Raw genomic sequence first — 16027 nt, forward strand, 5'->3', positions numbered from 1 at the left:
GTTGCGTCCTCAGCCCCCTATTGTACTCCCTGTACACACATAACTGTGTGGCTAGGTTCAGCTCCAACTCGATAATCAAGTTTGCTGATGACACTGTGGTGGTGGGCCTGATCTCAGACAATGATGAGAAGGCCTACCGGGAGGAGGTGGCTGATCTGGCACTCTGGTGTCAGGACAACAGCCTCCTCTTGAATATCAAAAAAATTAAGGAGCTGATGGTGGACTTTAGGAGGGCACATCATCCGAGGACGTACACACCATTGAGGATAAATGGGGATACTGTGGATAGGGTGAGCTGTTTTAAATACCTGGGAGTCCACATCTCTGAGGATATGACATAGACATCACACGCTGCAGCACTCATGAGTAAGGCAAGGCAGCGCCTTTACCACCTCAGGCAATTGAGGAAATTCAGAGTGTCTCCGAGGATCCTCAAGTGCTTCTACTCAGCGGCTGTGGAAAGCATCTTGACGGAAATATCACAATCAGGTTTGGGAATTGCTCTGCCCAGGACAAGAAGGCTCTGCAGAGAGTAGTGCGTTCGGCCGAAAGCACTATGGGAACTTCACTCGCCCCTCTGCAGGAACTATACATCAGGAGGTGCAACTCCAGAGCCAATAAGATCATAGGAGACCCCTTCCACCCCTGCAACGGACTGTTCCAGCTGCTACGGTCAGGCAAACGCCTCCGTGCCATGCTGTGAGAACGGAGAGGTTGAGAAGGAGTTTCTTCCCAGAGGCCATTAGGACTGTAAACTCCTATCTCACCAGGGACTAACTTTTACTGTACCACTCTACTGCTTTTTTTAATTTATTTTTGTAATTGCTGTTTTTTTCCCTTTTTCCTTCCGCCCACAATATTTAATATGTAAAAGAATATGTAATTCTGTTCCATTCTGTTTGTAGTTTGTTTGGTTGTTTGTTTGTTTGTCTTTTTGCACAAAGTCCGCGAGCATTGCCACTTTTCATTTCACTGCACATCTCGTATGTGTATGTGACGAATAAACTTGACTTGAGGTTTAATTAACCCCAAAACTGAGAAGTTGTATCGATTTTATTATTTAGTCCTTTCTTCTCTGGAATTTAGAAGAATAAAAGGAAATCTCGTTGAAACAAAAAATGCTTAGAAGGCTTCATATGGCAGTTTTCTTTTGCCGAGGAGTCAAAACCAGGGGTCAAAATAAAAGGACAAGCCATTAAAGACTAAACGGATTAGACTTGACTCGGAGGTTGATGTGTCCTTCGAATTCTCTACCCTGGACAGTGTGAAAGTTCAATCATTAATTAAAGATCATTAATCATTAAAGGTCCATGCAGACCTTTTTGCCTATTTATATTATTCCCATTTCCTTGTGTAAGAACAAATCCTTCAATGCCTTGCCTATTTAAATATTTGTCTAAATGCTCCCTAAGCATTGTTAATATATCCGATTTCACCCCTCCCCTGACAGTGTATTGCGGTTATTATCCAAGCTGCAAAAATGAATTTACCCCTCAAATCCCCTTTAAGATTCATTCCTCTCACCTTAACCTAGGCCCACTTGTTTTTGATACTAACTTGTTTCTTCAGCTGGCCTGGATCAGTTATGCCACATGGTACTTTTCTAATCAAGATTGATGATGTTTCCATGTTATTTCATGTCCAGTAGCTTTACCTACACTAGAGAGCATCGACGGGGATGATCAACCTAAAATAAAGTAAAAAATATACATAATCCACTATACTTTTTTCCCCTCCAAACAAAATATTGAAGCACTCATGCATGCATGAAAGAACTGGGATCTGACACTCAAATGCAACTTGCAATGTCTAGATTCTCACTAGCCACATGCAGTTGAATGTTCACATAATGTAACCTATTCTTTTCCATCAACAGTGTCATCAAAAACTAGAAGGTATGTCTAAGGTGAGAGGAGAACATTTTAAAGGGGATCTGAGGGACATGAATTACAACAATAAAGGGAGGAATATGGAATGAGTTGCCAGAGCATGTGGTAACAATTATACGAAAGATGAATAGGAATAGTTTAGAGATTTTGGCCAAACACAGGCAAATGGGATTAATGCTAATTGGCATCTTGGTCAGCATGGGCAAGATGGCCTGAATGGCCTGCTCTCTTGTAGTGTGACTATGAATCTATGCTGCGGCAATTCTGAGTTTGGATGAGAATTTATTATGAAAAATTATGGGATATGAAGCAAGGTGTTGTCAACTCATATTGATTGAGGTCTGTTAATGAGAACGTTGAGGATCCAGTTGCACAGCAAGAGGAATCTCAAGATAGGCTGAAAGCACTTTTTTGCCAATTCAATCCGCCAGTTTATTTGGCATAATGTTTAGTCAAAACATCAGAACCAACAATTCAGGTGCCAAATGCGTTGAAGTACCAGATCAGTCACATTCTGATCACCTGTACTACACTGCCACCTAGAGAGTTAATATCATATTACCGCAATAAAACCGGCAAAACAGAATCATTTCCCACTACTCTCACATTACATTATAGTGAATTAGATCACAACAGATTAAACATTAATACTACGGTTTCATGACATTTTATACGTCAGATTGTGTTCTGTGAGTGTTAAAAAACAGAAACAAATCTTGCATGACGAATAACAAAGTATCCTTGCCATAAACAATACATCACTTCCTCCGTGGGATATCACATATGCCTGATCCAAATTATCAGCAGCTTCAAACAATCGACTTTAATCACCATCACCATATGAATCAAAGGGTTGATATGCTAGCCTAATAAGCATTTAATAACTACTGGATCATAACCTGCAGTTGATTAAATTGACACGGATTGAAAGCAAATTTACTAATTATATTATTCATAATACAGGCAGGAATGGAATCAAAAAAGGTTTCATCATGGAAGGGAATCAAAGCTGAAGAGGGGGAAGTAGGATGCAATATCAAAACTGAGAGAAGTTAAACAACACCAAGATGACACTTTGCAGTTAAAGGTTATAGGGCAGCACAGTGTAGCAGCGGTAGAGTTGTGGCCTTGCAGCACCAGAGACCTGGGTACGATCCTGACTACGGATACTGTCTGTATGGAATTTGTCCCTGTGACCGCATGGGTCTTCTCTGGGTGTTCTGGCTTCCTTCCAGAAGAAGAAAGCTGGAAAAGGGGAGAGGCAGGGCAAAGCGTGGCAGGTAATAGGCCAACATAGTTTGGGGGGGGGAGGGGGGTTGATAGTCAGATGGTTGGAACAAAGGCAAGAGATAAGAAAGAAATGTGGGATTATTGGAATGGGTGGACTATCAGTTGCCAGAAAATTACCTGTAGTTGTGCCTCCATGGCTCAGATGATACCACTCAGGGTCTCAGGTCATAAATAAGGGATAGGGGTCAGTAGGCCATTCCATTCAGGGTGTCAGGGCTTATGGGGAGAAGGCAGGAGAATTGGTTAGGAGGAATAGATAGATCACCCATGATTGATCGGCAGAGTAGACTTGATGGACCGAATGGCCTAATTCTGCTCCCATCACTTCTAACATGACTCTTAACCTCTGAGAGAAGATGTCAGGTTCGAATCTCAATCCAGACAGTTAAGCTATGAAACTGCATGCTTACAGCAGAAATATTGAAAAATTAAAATGTTGGTAGGGTCGCTGGGCAAGAGAATAAACAGAAATTCCTTCTGCCCCCGGATGGTATAGAGATCCTATGCATTATTTCAGAAGGCAATCGAGTTAAACCAATAGATAATTGCTCTAACTAACATTGTCACAATTTATCCACAAAATAATTATCTGGATATTTCACATTGCTACGCACACACAAGATCTTTTGCTCAAGCCAGCATAGAACCAATGGTTGAAAAGCAACCAACAACTTAATTGTGACATTCCGGTCAGGCAAACACCGGACTAATGCAGAGTAAAATTGTATTATTTTCTAATGTTTTGCAATAGTTCCATTAACATCCTCAGCCACAAATGTGTCAGTGTAGCATTTTCTTTCTTTCACACTACTTCCTTTCACGCAGGCTGTTAAACAGGATTATTAAATGTAAGGTTACACAAAAAAGCTGGAGAAACTCAGCGGGGAGCGAAGGAGATAGGCAACGTTTCGGGCCGAAACCCTTCTTCAGACTGATCGGGGCGGGGGTGGGTGGGGACAAGAAAGGGAAAAGGAGGAGTAGCCAGAAGGCTGGGGGATGGGAGGAGACAGCAGGGGGGCTAAGGAAGGGGAGGAGACAGCAAGGACTAACAAAATTGGGAGAATTCGATGTTCATGCCCCCGGGGTGCAGACTCCCCAAACGGAATACGAGGTGCTGTTCCTCCAATTTCCAGTGCTGCTCGCTGTGGCCATGGAGGAGACCCAGGACAGAGAGGTCGGAGGCGGAGTGGGAGGGGGAGTTGAAGTGCTGAGCCACCGGGAGGTCAGCTTGGTTATTGCGGACCGAGCGGAGGTGTTCGGCGAAACGATCGCCCAACCTCCGCTTGGTCTCACCGATATAGATCTGCTGACATCTAGAGCAGCGGACGCAATAGATGAGGTTGGAAGAGATGCAGGTAAACCGCTGTCGCACCTGGAACGATTGCTTGGGTCCTTGAACGGAGTCGAGGGGGGAGGTAAAGGGACAAGTGTTGCATCTCTTGCGGTTGCAAGGGAAAGTGCCCGGGGAGGGGGTGGAGCGAGAGGGAAGGGAAGAATTGACAAGGGAGTTATGGAGGGAGCGGTCTTTGCGGAAGGCAGATATGGGGGGAGATGGGAAGATGTGGCGAGTTGTGGGGTCACGTTGGAGGTGGCGAAACTGACGGAGGATTACTTTTTGTATGTGACGGCTGGTGGGGTGAAAGGTGAGGACTAGGGGGACTCGGCCCTTGTTGCGAGTGCGGGGATGGGGAGAGAGAGCAGTGTTGCGGGGTATGGAAGAGACCCTGGTGCAAGCCTCATTTATGTTGGAGGAGGGGAACCCCCGTTCCCTGAATAGTGAGGACATTTCAGATGTCCTGGTGTGGAACGCCTCATCCGTGGAGCAGATGCGGCGTAGACGGAGGAATTGGGAGTAGGGGATGGAGTCCTTACAGGAAGCAGGGTGGGAAGAAGTGTAGTCCAGATAGCCATGGGAGTCAGTGGGTTTATAGTGTATGTCAGTTAGAAGTCTATCACCTGCAATGGAGATAGTGAGGTCAAGGAATGGTAGGGAAGTGTCGGAGATGGTCCAGGTGTATTTGAGTGCCGGATGGAAGTTAGTGGTGAAGTGGATGAAGTCAGTCAGTTGTGTGCGGGTGCAGGAGGTGGCACCAAAGCAGTCGTCGATGTAGCGGAGGTAGAGGTCGGGGATGGGGCCCTGGTATGTATTGAACAGGGATTGCTCGACGTAACCTACAAATAGGCAGGCATAGCTGGGGCCCATGCGTGTGCCCATAGCTACACCTTGTATTTGGAGGAAGTGGGAGGAGTCGAACGTGAAGTTATTGAGGGTAAGGACCAGCTCCGCTAGGTGGAGGAGAGTGTCAGTGGCTGGGTATGGGTTGCTTCTCTGGTCGAGGAAGAACCAGAGGGCTGTGAGACCATCGTGGTGGGGGATGGAGGTGTATAGTGATTGGACGTCCATGGTGAAGATGAGGGGGTGAGGGCCTGGAGAATTGAATGCGCGGAGACGACGGAGAGTGTCTGAGGTGTCTTGAACATAGGTAGGGAGGGATTTAACCAAGGGTGATAGGATGGAGTCAAGGTATTTGGAAATGAGTTCTTAAATGTAATGTCTATTAATGATATTGAAGCATTTTAAGCTCTTCCCACAAGCAGAACCTTCGAAGAAAGAAAATGTCATACCATTAGCTTGGGGTGCCTATTTATCCAAATCTAATGCACAGTGTAACACTCAAACAAAGAAAACAGGTTTTGAATTCAGATTCAGCAGAATATGAAGGCAGAGCAAGAAGATATTTTGAGAAAATGGGTAAAAAGTGCATCTCAGCTAGGCAATGAAAAGGATTTAAAGAACTAAATGTCAAATTAGCTTGGGCACACATTAACACATACACAAAAACTAGTTCTATATTAGTGCCAGAATACATGGCCTCAGCATGCAAGCTCTGCACCGTTGGAAACAATCCCAAAATAAATCTACCAGACCAAGAAGGGTTAGCCACTAAATAGAAAATGAAAGTCCATCATAAAAAATGATAACAAAATTATTATTTTTTAAAATATTCAATGCAGGTTCGTCAGCTCTCCTATGTATGAAAAGATTTTAAATACACTTTAGTTCCATAGCACACTTGTATATCACCTATCCCACCCTGTACTGAATCAAAACACAAGCACTCCCTCTTCCAAAATGTAAGTTTACAGGAAAAGTGAAAATATAGCAATGGTTACAAAGTTTTTGTGCACAATACATACTGCAGAGACAGACTTTTGTTGAACTGATTAGAAAAGTACAGATAATTCAGGTGAAAATATATGACCAAAGGGCAAGCAAAACAAACAGTAATTGTTTCCAATCATGTTAGAAGAAAAACAGAGGAGACTATTGGGACTCTTTAAAGCAAATACACTGCAAATAAAAACTAAAAAATGGTGAAACTGTAAAGCAACACCACAGATGACTATTGGTCCATCTGCATTGGATCATTCAAAATGTAATGCAATTAATCTAACCCTGAACACAGTCCATCCCTGGGAAATGATCAATTCCCTTTGAAACATCTACAATTAGATGTGTATCCATCATCCCATAGATAAGGAATTCCAAATGCTAGTGATCTGCATTGATTTTTTTCTTCACACCATAAATTTATGCCCTCCAACTAAAGAACCTTCAGGCAATGGGCTAAAAGGGCACAGTTCATTTTGTTCCAATTAAATCAAGTAAAACAATGTAGTACATTAATTTTCTGCAGCACTTAACATCTATCATGTGATGCATTAGAATAGCTAGGAATCTATTTTTTTTAAATATACCTGTGAAATGGACTCAACAATAAAGTGTTTTTACACTGAACAAATTACACTAGGTGTGTGTGAACAAATGACTTGTCAGTTATTTTATCGACACCGCCTCATGAAAGCGACATTAAGAGCAAGCAATGTCAAAGGTGCAGTTTCTGCTCATGGTATTGCATTTAATTAGCAAGAAAAATTAAATGCAATACCAATAACAATTTTTTTTCTCCATTCTCCTTCAATTGTTACTTTTAAAATACAGAGATTTGCTAACATTACAATAGAAATACATTTGATATAGGTGAAATTGACAAGAAACACGATAAAATAGCAACAGACGTGAACCATCTAGCTGCTTAAGCCTGCCTCATTATTTAACACAATAGCTGATCTACACCAGGATTCATCTGGTTCTCTGTGCCTTCAATCCCCTGATCTTTAAAAAATGTAGCTACCCCTAGTTGAAATAGTATCTTTAAGCTAGCCTCTACATTCACTGGGATAGAGGATTCTAAAAGCTCATCATTCTATGCAAGAAGAAATTTCCATGACCTTATCCTGTAACTAGTCCTCTTGTTCTAGCTATTTCCATTAGTGAAAACATCTCTACATCTACCCTGTCAGGCCTCATTATGATCTTATATGGTTACTAAAATCACTCATTCTTCTAAACTTCAAAGAATACAGGCCAAACCTGCTTATCTCTCTTGAAAAGACAATCCACTCAAAGGAATTAGCACAACTAATCTCATTTGGACTGCCTCCAACACAATATCCTTGCCTTAATACTTCTGTAGTTAACCTATGCTGTCTCCTTCTGATAAAATTATCTGCCTTTTGATTCCTCCTTCCCAAATGTATTTCTCACATCAAATGCATTGTGCCATGCTTTCACCCAATCTATCCATGTTCTGATGCAGGGTCATAATATCCTCGACAATTAGCTCTTCCTACTATTTTCACATCTTCAGAAAACTTGGACACCTTATATTTTATATAAATATACATATATAGCAAATAATTGAGGGTAATTAAAGATGTAAAACTACTTTTCATCAAGAGACTTTTAAAGACAGATGTATCTACGGTGTAAAAATGGATTACAAAAACCAAAATAAGAGATAGTTGCCAAATGCATAATTTGCTACTTAACACTTTATTGTCCTTCGCGGAGTATAAGCCCCAGAAAGAATGAAACAATTAATTATCCAAGAAACCAGAATATCCTGTTAAAAAATGTCATAAGGGACTACAGAAGGACATCAATTGTTGGTCTAATATATTCTAATAACCACAGCTGAAATTAAAAATGGACAGAAGGCACTAGTCAGGCTGCATTTGGAATATTGTGAGCAATTTTGGGCACCATGTCTGAGGAAGGATGTGCTGGCTCTGGAAAAGGTCCAGAGGAGGTTTACAAGAATTATCCCAGAAATGAGTAGGTTAACATATGATGAGCATTTGACAGCACTGGGCCTGACTCCCTGGAGTTTAGAAGAATGAGGGGGGGCCTCATTGAAACATACAGAATGGGGAAAGGCTTGGATAGAGTGGATGTTCCACTGGTGGGAGAGTCTAGGTCGAGAGGTCATGGCCTCAGAATTAAAGGACATTCTTTTAGGAAGATGAGGAGGAATTTCATTAGTCAGAGGGTGGTGAATCTGTGGAATTATTTGCACCAGATGGCTGTGGAGGCCAAGTCAGTGGATAGAGAGGGAGAGAGAGAGACGTATTTAAGGCAGAGGTGGATAGATTCTTGATTAGTACGGCTGTCAGAGGTTAAGGGGAGAAGGTAGAAAAATGGGGGTAGGAGGAAGTGATTGGTCAGCCACGATTGAATGACAGAATAGACTTGATGGGCCGAATGGCCTAATTCTGCTCCTGGCACTTATGATCTTAACTAAATTGATATATGTTATAATTTATAAATCCCCAAAATGTTAAATGGGGAAAAACAAATCAAAGACCCCAAAACAATTACATAACAAAATATAATTGATCACTTTTGTTTTCAAAAATGTTTGTTCGCAGGATTTGGAACATCTAATCAGAAACAATTTATACATAGCCTAATGTAAAAGATCTAGCACAGTGAAATTGTACATTTGATTATTCTATTTTCAAGTATAATGCCCACAATGATTCTACAGAATAAGGTCTATTTTCTCCCCCACATATTCTATAACTCAGTTCATAGTAAAAATCTTTAGGGACAGAATTAACCATCAGCTTTTTGAAAAAACAGGTGAAATACAATGAGCAGAATAATCTACATCTGCACCATGAATAACTTCACTTTAATAAATGATTGTTTATTCACCATTGTTTTTGATGCTAACAACTTAATTTCTAATTAACCAAACTATTTTATTTTTACATTTATGAAGTATTAAATTTAATTCTCACAGGTCCATTTTCCAATGCAAAATAACTTTACAAGGGAAACTGATCATTAAAAAGGCTGTGTCAATGCATGCAGAAAAATTCATTACACAAAGGGCGGCACAGCGGTCGAGTTGCTGCCTTACAGCGCCAGAGACCCGGGTTCGATCCTGACGACGGGTGCTATCTGTATGGAGTTTGTACATTCTCCCCGTGACCAGTGTAGGTGTTCTCCAGTGGCTCATTTCCTCCCACACTTCAAAGACATATAGGTTTGTAGACTAATTGCCGTGATAAAAATTGTAAATTGTCCCAAGTGTGTGTAGGATAGTTTTAGTGTATGGGGATCGCTGGTCCATGCGGTCTCAGTGGGTTGTTTCCGCACTGTATCTCTAAACCAAAGTAAAAGTAAACTTGAAATGATAAAAATTGCATAATATAGACAACATGATAACTTTGGCACAATACCTTGCTGGGGATTCGAAAGTTTTCGACAGGAGATTTAATCTCTGGCACACTTTCTTGGGGGCTTTTCAGGCCCTGAAAAAAGTAAGAAAAATAGAACATATCAACGATGATCGCGAAGAAGAATATCACATCTTTACATGCCATGCTGTGTTTTGCATTCCAGCATACCATGCAAGATAACTGAATAGCCAAATCTATCTGCTTTAAAATTAATTCTAATGAATAATAGCAATGCACGAGGACCAAGAGCAAATTTATTTAGTCACACCCAATTTTTATCCTGCTCCCTTCCACACGACTCTGATCCAATTTCTCCTTAGCTTTACTTGATTTTTAACTCAAGGCATTATTGACTTACTTTTGATGAAATTCAGCGAGCAAACGCGATAATTCCCGATATTTTGGACCTTTAAATCTCCACGGCAAATGCCCGCTGTTCACTTCCGCTGGATTGGCACCTTCAGCTCTCTCTTTAATTTACCTTAGTTTCTATCTTTTTTTTAAAAAACTGTAAATCTAGGTAGCTGTGCCTCACGGTCACCCCGACTGGCACAATAAATTGCAGATCAAAACCTGGCCGTTTTCTACGTTTTTAACGGGTGGGAAAGTGCGTGTTTTCCCATCCACTAACATGTACCGGATGTCTAGCATGTCCCCCACTTGAGATTTTCGGTCACGTGGGTGCGGATCTACGCTCCAGTGACCTTTCGTGAAATCACCCTATATTCACGCTGTGTTCAGTCTCATTGTCTTTATGATGGCAAACCCACATTTTTCACCAACACTTCAGTTTCATCATTTTTCTTCTACCAATGATTCCCCTCCACCATGGTTTACTGGGTTCAGACTATTTCACAGGTCCACTTCCTACATGTTGGTCTCACCCCTCCCCACCACGTTCAGTGCATTTCTTTTTCCAGAGACCCCGACAACACTTTAAGAGATTAACATCCATTTCTGCCAAATCCCACATGACACTGCCAACACCTGCCTCACGTTCAATTTTCCAAAGAGAATGGTCTCAACAATTATCTGATCTACTTATTTCACAACCCCCTGCCCGAACGCTCCAATCTATTTCCCTACCATTCCACAGTAAATAAATGCCTGCCCGGCTCTTACTTCCTGCTTCACAATCAAAGAGCCCAAAGCAAAGAGTGACAAACATTGCAATACTGCATTAATTGCAACTGATTCTCGGCATTGTGGGGGTCAGATACTCTCCCTGCACCCCTCCTCCCCCAGAATCAAGCTGGTCCTGTGCAACATGACGGTGCGCTCACCCTTGCTCTTCACCCCACTCTACCCCACTCCACTCCACTCCACTACTTCACCCCACCCTTCACTCCACTCCGCTGTCCGTGGGCTTCAGCCCCTTTAAACCCGCGGCTTGTTCCTGCCGATAGCTCGGGCCTAAACGATGCTTTGGCTTCAACCACGCTCACAGCCCAGAACAGTTGGCCATTACCTGACGGGACATGAGAGACTTTATTTTCTGCATCCTCCTGTCTCTTGGAACTCGCTCCGGGCGCCGGTGACTCGACCCTGAGCTGAAAGGCAGCGACCCTCACGCCCCAACTCCGGCAGCCGCCATGTTTGTGTCATGTGACTGCAGGTGTGCGAGGCATGATGGGATCTGTAGTCCATGCAGTAACTACATCTCCCAGGGAGGGGGCATTGTGGCAATAAGTGTGAGCTACATCTCCCAGGGAGGGGGCATTGTGGCAGTAAGTGTGAGCTACATCTCCCAGGGAGGGGGCATTGTGGCAGTAAGTGTGAGCTACATCTCCCTGGGAGGGGGCATTGTGGCAATAAGTGTGAGCTACATCTCCCAGGGGGGAGGGGGCATTGTGGCAATAAGTGTGAGCTACATCTCCCAGGGAGGGGGCATTGTGGCAGTAAGTGTGAGCTACATCTCCCAGGGAGGGGGCATTGTGGCAGTAAGTGTGAGCTACATCTCCCAGGGAGGGGGCATTGTGGCAGTAAGTGTGAGCTACATCTCCCAGGGAGGGGGCATTGTGGCAGTAAGTGTGAGCTACATCTCCCAGGGAGGGGGCATTGTGGCAGTAAGTGTGAGCTACATCTCCCTGGGAGGGGGCATTGTGGCAATAAGTGTGAGCTACATCTCCCTGGGAGGGGGCATTGTGGCAGTAAGTGTGAGCTACATCTCCCAGGGAGGGGGCATTGTGGCAGTAAGTGTGAGTCACATCTCCCAGGGAGGGGGCATTGTGGCAGTAAGTGTGAGCTACATCTCCCTGGGAGGGGGCATTGTGGCAATAAGTGTGAGCTACATCTCCCTGGGAGGGGGCATTGTGGCAATAAGTGTGAGCTACATCTCCCAGGGAGGGGGCATTGTGGCAGTAAGTGTGAGCTACATCTCCCAGGGAGGGGGCATTGTGGCAATAAGTGTGAGCTACATCTCCCAGGGAGGGGGCATTGTGGCAGTAAGTGTGAGTCACATCTCCCAGGGAGGGGGCATTGTGGCGCATCCACCGGCTACTGATGTGACAACCTGGAGTGGAGCAAAGATTATAAATCTTTGGAGTGGAGGGTCTTCACGTTAGACACAAATGCTGGAGCCTCAGCGGGACAGGCAACATCTCTCTGGGGAGAAGGAATGGGTGACCGTTTCGGTCGAGACCCTTCTTCAGACTCAGGGGAGAGCGAGTCGAGAGATGTGGAAGGACAAGGTGTGAAAAGGACAGACCAAAGCTGTACAATGGTTCATTATTGGCTGCGGGGAAGGTAACAAGGTAAAATTAATCAGGAGGACAGTGAAACTAGCTGGAGAAATAGGGAGGGGGAGGGATGGAGAGAGAGAGAGAGGGTTACTTGAAGTTAGAGAAGTCAATATTTATACCACTGCTGGGTTGTAAGCTGCCCAAGTGAAATATGAGGTGCTGTTCCTCCAATTTCCATTGGGCTTCACTCTGACAGTGGAGGAGGCCCAGGACAGAAAGGTCACTATGAGAATGGGAGGGGAGTTGAAGTGTCTAGCAACTGGGAGATCGCGTAGGCCTGGGACAAATCCCAAGAGACTCTCAATTTGAAGAACAGTCTCATAGAAACATAGAAAATAAGTGCAGGAGTAGGCCATTCAGCCCTTCGAGCCTGCACCGCCATTCAATATGATCACGGCTGATCATCCAACTCAGTATCCTCAGGGCTGCCAACACTGGGTGAGAGTTGGGAGTGAGAAATTGCGAGAGACCAAGTCCGAGGGAGCATAGTGTCCGGGGGGAGGAGAGTGTCCCCCTCCCATTGGTCCAGAACATTTGCATTTTTCAGCTTGAAATTGTGCAATATGGTGCATACTGTAGCGAGTCTTTTAACTAACACTTGAATGCAATATATATTGCTTTAAATTGGATTGGAGCATTTTTGAAAGGGGACAGGCTGTGCAATCACTGATCACTGGCCTTGGGGGTACCTGGTGAGGGAGTGGAGCAACCGAGTGGGGAGAGAGTGTGGAAGAAGGGTGTCCCCCCCTCCCAGGGTAGGACAATTTGAAATTTGATGTATTAAAATCATGTTTTAGTGCACTGTAGAGGTATGATTTCAATGTTTTTTGTATGAAGTATTTTTAAGAGGAAACGTTTTAAGTGGTAACTTTATCCATACAAAGGGTGATGGGTGCATGGAACAAGCTGCCAGAGGAGGTAGTTGAGGCAGGGACCATCCCAACATTTAAGAAAAAGTTAGATTGATACATGGGCATGAACATCCTGCGGGCATGAACATTGAATTCTCCCAATTTTATTAGCCCTTGCTGTCTCCTCCCCTTCCTCAGCCCTTGGACTGTCTCCTCCCATCCCTCAGCCCTCAGGCTCCTCCTCCTCCTTTTTCCTTTCTTCTCCCCGCCACCCCCCATCAGTCTGAAAAGGGTTTCGGCCCGAAACGTTGCCTATTTCCTTCGCTCCATAGATGCAGCTGCACTCGCTGAGTTTATCCAGCATTTTTGTGTACCAAGACATATGTCATGTTTCCCTTTGCAGGCCCAGGCATAGAATATCAGAGTTGGGACGTAACGTTGCACCTTTACATAACACTGGTTGGGCCACATTTGAAGTATTATCTGTTGGCATACTGTGAGTGAGAAAGATGTGGTTGTGCTGGAAAGAATGCAGAGATCCACCAGAATATTGCCTGGATTGGAGGACTTTTGTGATGGGGGAGAGATTGGATAGATTGACTTTATTTTCCCTAGAGCAAAGTAGGAGGAGGGGTGTTTGAAGTAGAAAATTATAAAAGTCATGGTTAAGGTAGATAGTGAGAATCGTTTTCACATGGTAGCTGTATGAAAAACACGATAGGCTAAGTTTAAGATGAGGGGAAAGAGCTTTAAAGAGAATTTGAGGATAAGATTTTGTTTTTAGAGAGACAGTGGTTGATATTGGAACTTCCTGACAAAGGAGGTGGTGAAATCAGATTTAAAAAAAATTTTTATTTTTTTAATTTATTAACAGTAAGTACAATACAGTGGTACATTTTTACATGTTCCAAAAATTATGTTAACATATTACATTCTCTGTACAACTTCCTTTTTTTTTTTAAAGAGAAAAGTAAGAAAAAAAAAGAGTGATAAGGAGCGAAGGAAAGTCTAGTGTGCGTGAGGAAAAAAGAGGAAAAAAGAGAAATAAGCAAGAAAAGAAAACAGGAGGGAGTTTATCCAATCGCCACAAGGAGATGATTTTTTTATATTCTAGATCGTCTTTCACCCTTACCTGAAACTTTTAATTTTTACGATCCTGTTGCACCACATGACTCCAAGAAATCAATAAATGGAGACCAACTCATTAAGAATTGGTCTTGTTTGTCTATTAGGAGGAGTCTCATTTCTTCCAAGTGTGCTGTGTCCAACATATTACTGATCCACATTTTAAATGTTGGTGTATTAGCGTTTTTCCAAAATTTAAGTATAAGTTTTTTTGCTGTTATTAACCCATAATTAAAGAATTAATTTTGGGGCGTAGTGAAATCAGATTTGATCAGTCTGTTTCACATCACAGACATTTAAACAGGCATTTGGTTAGGCAAGACTCGGAAGGATACTGACCAATGTGGGTGAATGGCATTAGTATAGATGGGCAAAAGGTTCAACGTAGAAGTGGTAGGTCAAAGGGCCAGTTTCCGTGTTGTATAACTAATTCTATCACTCTTTCAGCACAGATGTCCCCATCAAATTTCCTAATGCTTATTTTGCATTATTAGGCAAAGTTAAGTGGTACAAAATAAATTCAATAACATATTAAAATCTTGTGTTCTATGTTCATCTCAGTACAAATTACAGCAATACAACAATTTGTAACATTTCGCCCCAATAAATAATTGCTAAATCAGCCTTTTAAGCCACTAAGTTATTAAATAAAAAATCACAAATATGTAGTTCTGGTCACATCATGCTTGCAACCTATCGTTGAATTGAAAGGATGTATTCACATTGGGACATGTTTTTTTTCACAACTAGGTGGAGCTGAGAGTTTGCAAATGCTGTGAAAAAGCTTGCACAAGTTTACACTTGATACCATTAGCCCCAGAGAGCCTTATGAAATGCCTGCAAGGAGATCATTTGGGAGATTGCATTTTATTGCTAGCAATTATCCAACTACTCCCCCATCCCTCCTTTTTTGCATTGGGAGTAAATACAACAATGCTTTTGATATCAAGCACTTACAGTGCATTCAGAAAGTATTCAGACCCCTTCACTTTTTCCACATTTGTTACGTTACAGCCTTATTCTTTTTTTTTAATTTTTTTTAAATAATATTTTTATTAGAAGTAGACATATTATAAAGTAAAGTTACATATTATAGTTAAAAAAACTTTTCATATACATCAGTCATACATTATTAAAATTTCCAATTGTCGATTACTTCTGCTTCTAGAGTTTTTTTATATAGAAAAAGAGAGAAAGAGAGAATAAAGAGTTACAAATATCAAGAAAAGAAAAAAGGTGGAATGGATTACTTATAATACGTCATTGGAGATAGGTTCGTAGATTATAAAGTATGACTTTTCATCTAATCCTGAGTTCAAGTTTCAGTTGGGTTTTCGTGCTGGGCCAATCTATCCCGTCAGATAATTAATGAATGGAGCCCATATTTTATCAAAAAGTTCTTGTTTGTCCATTAAGACAAGTCTAATTCTTTCTAGATATAGGGTCTCCGACATTTCCACAATCCACATTTTAATTGTGGGGGTTGTAGGGCCTTTCCAAAATTTTAATATTAATTTTTTCCCGGTTATTATACTGTAGT

At 42.4% G+C, this 16027-nt stretch overlaps 1 protein-coding gene across 2 annotated transcripts in view; it reads right to left on the reverse strand.

Moving 5' to 3' along the window:
• The window catches only part of vps50 (VPS50 EARP/GARPII complex subunit), a 118228-nt gene extending 106833 nt beyond the window's left edge, over window positions 1-11395 (reverse strand). Inside the window, exons 1-3 of one of the 2 annotated variants that reach the window (XM_055662751.1) lie at window positions 11239-11282; window positions 9771-9842; window positions 1558-1687 (exon numbers count right to left, since the gene is read on the reverse strand). In XM_055662751.1, the coding sequence (XP_055518726.1) occupies window positions 1558-1629 (72 nt within the window). In that variant the 5' untranslated portion in view covers window positions 1630-1687; window positions 9771-9842; window positions 11239-11282. Of the gene's footprint in view, window positions 1-1557; window positions 1688-9770; window positions 9843-11238 lie in introns of both variants that reach the window. The other variant, XM_055662741.1, reaches the window with a different exon arrangement.
• Between the last annotated feature and the right edge of the window lie 4632 nt (window positions 11396-16027).

This window comes from Leucoraja erinacea, chromosome 2, assembly GCF_028641065.1.
Source record: "Leucoraja erinacea ecotype New England chromosome 2, Leri_hhj_1, whole genome shotgun sequence".
Taxonomy (NCBI): Eukaryota; Metazoa; Chordata; class Chondrichthyes; order Rajiformes; family Rajidae; genus Leucoraja; species Leucoraja erinaceus.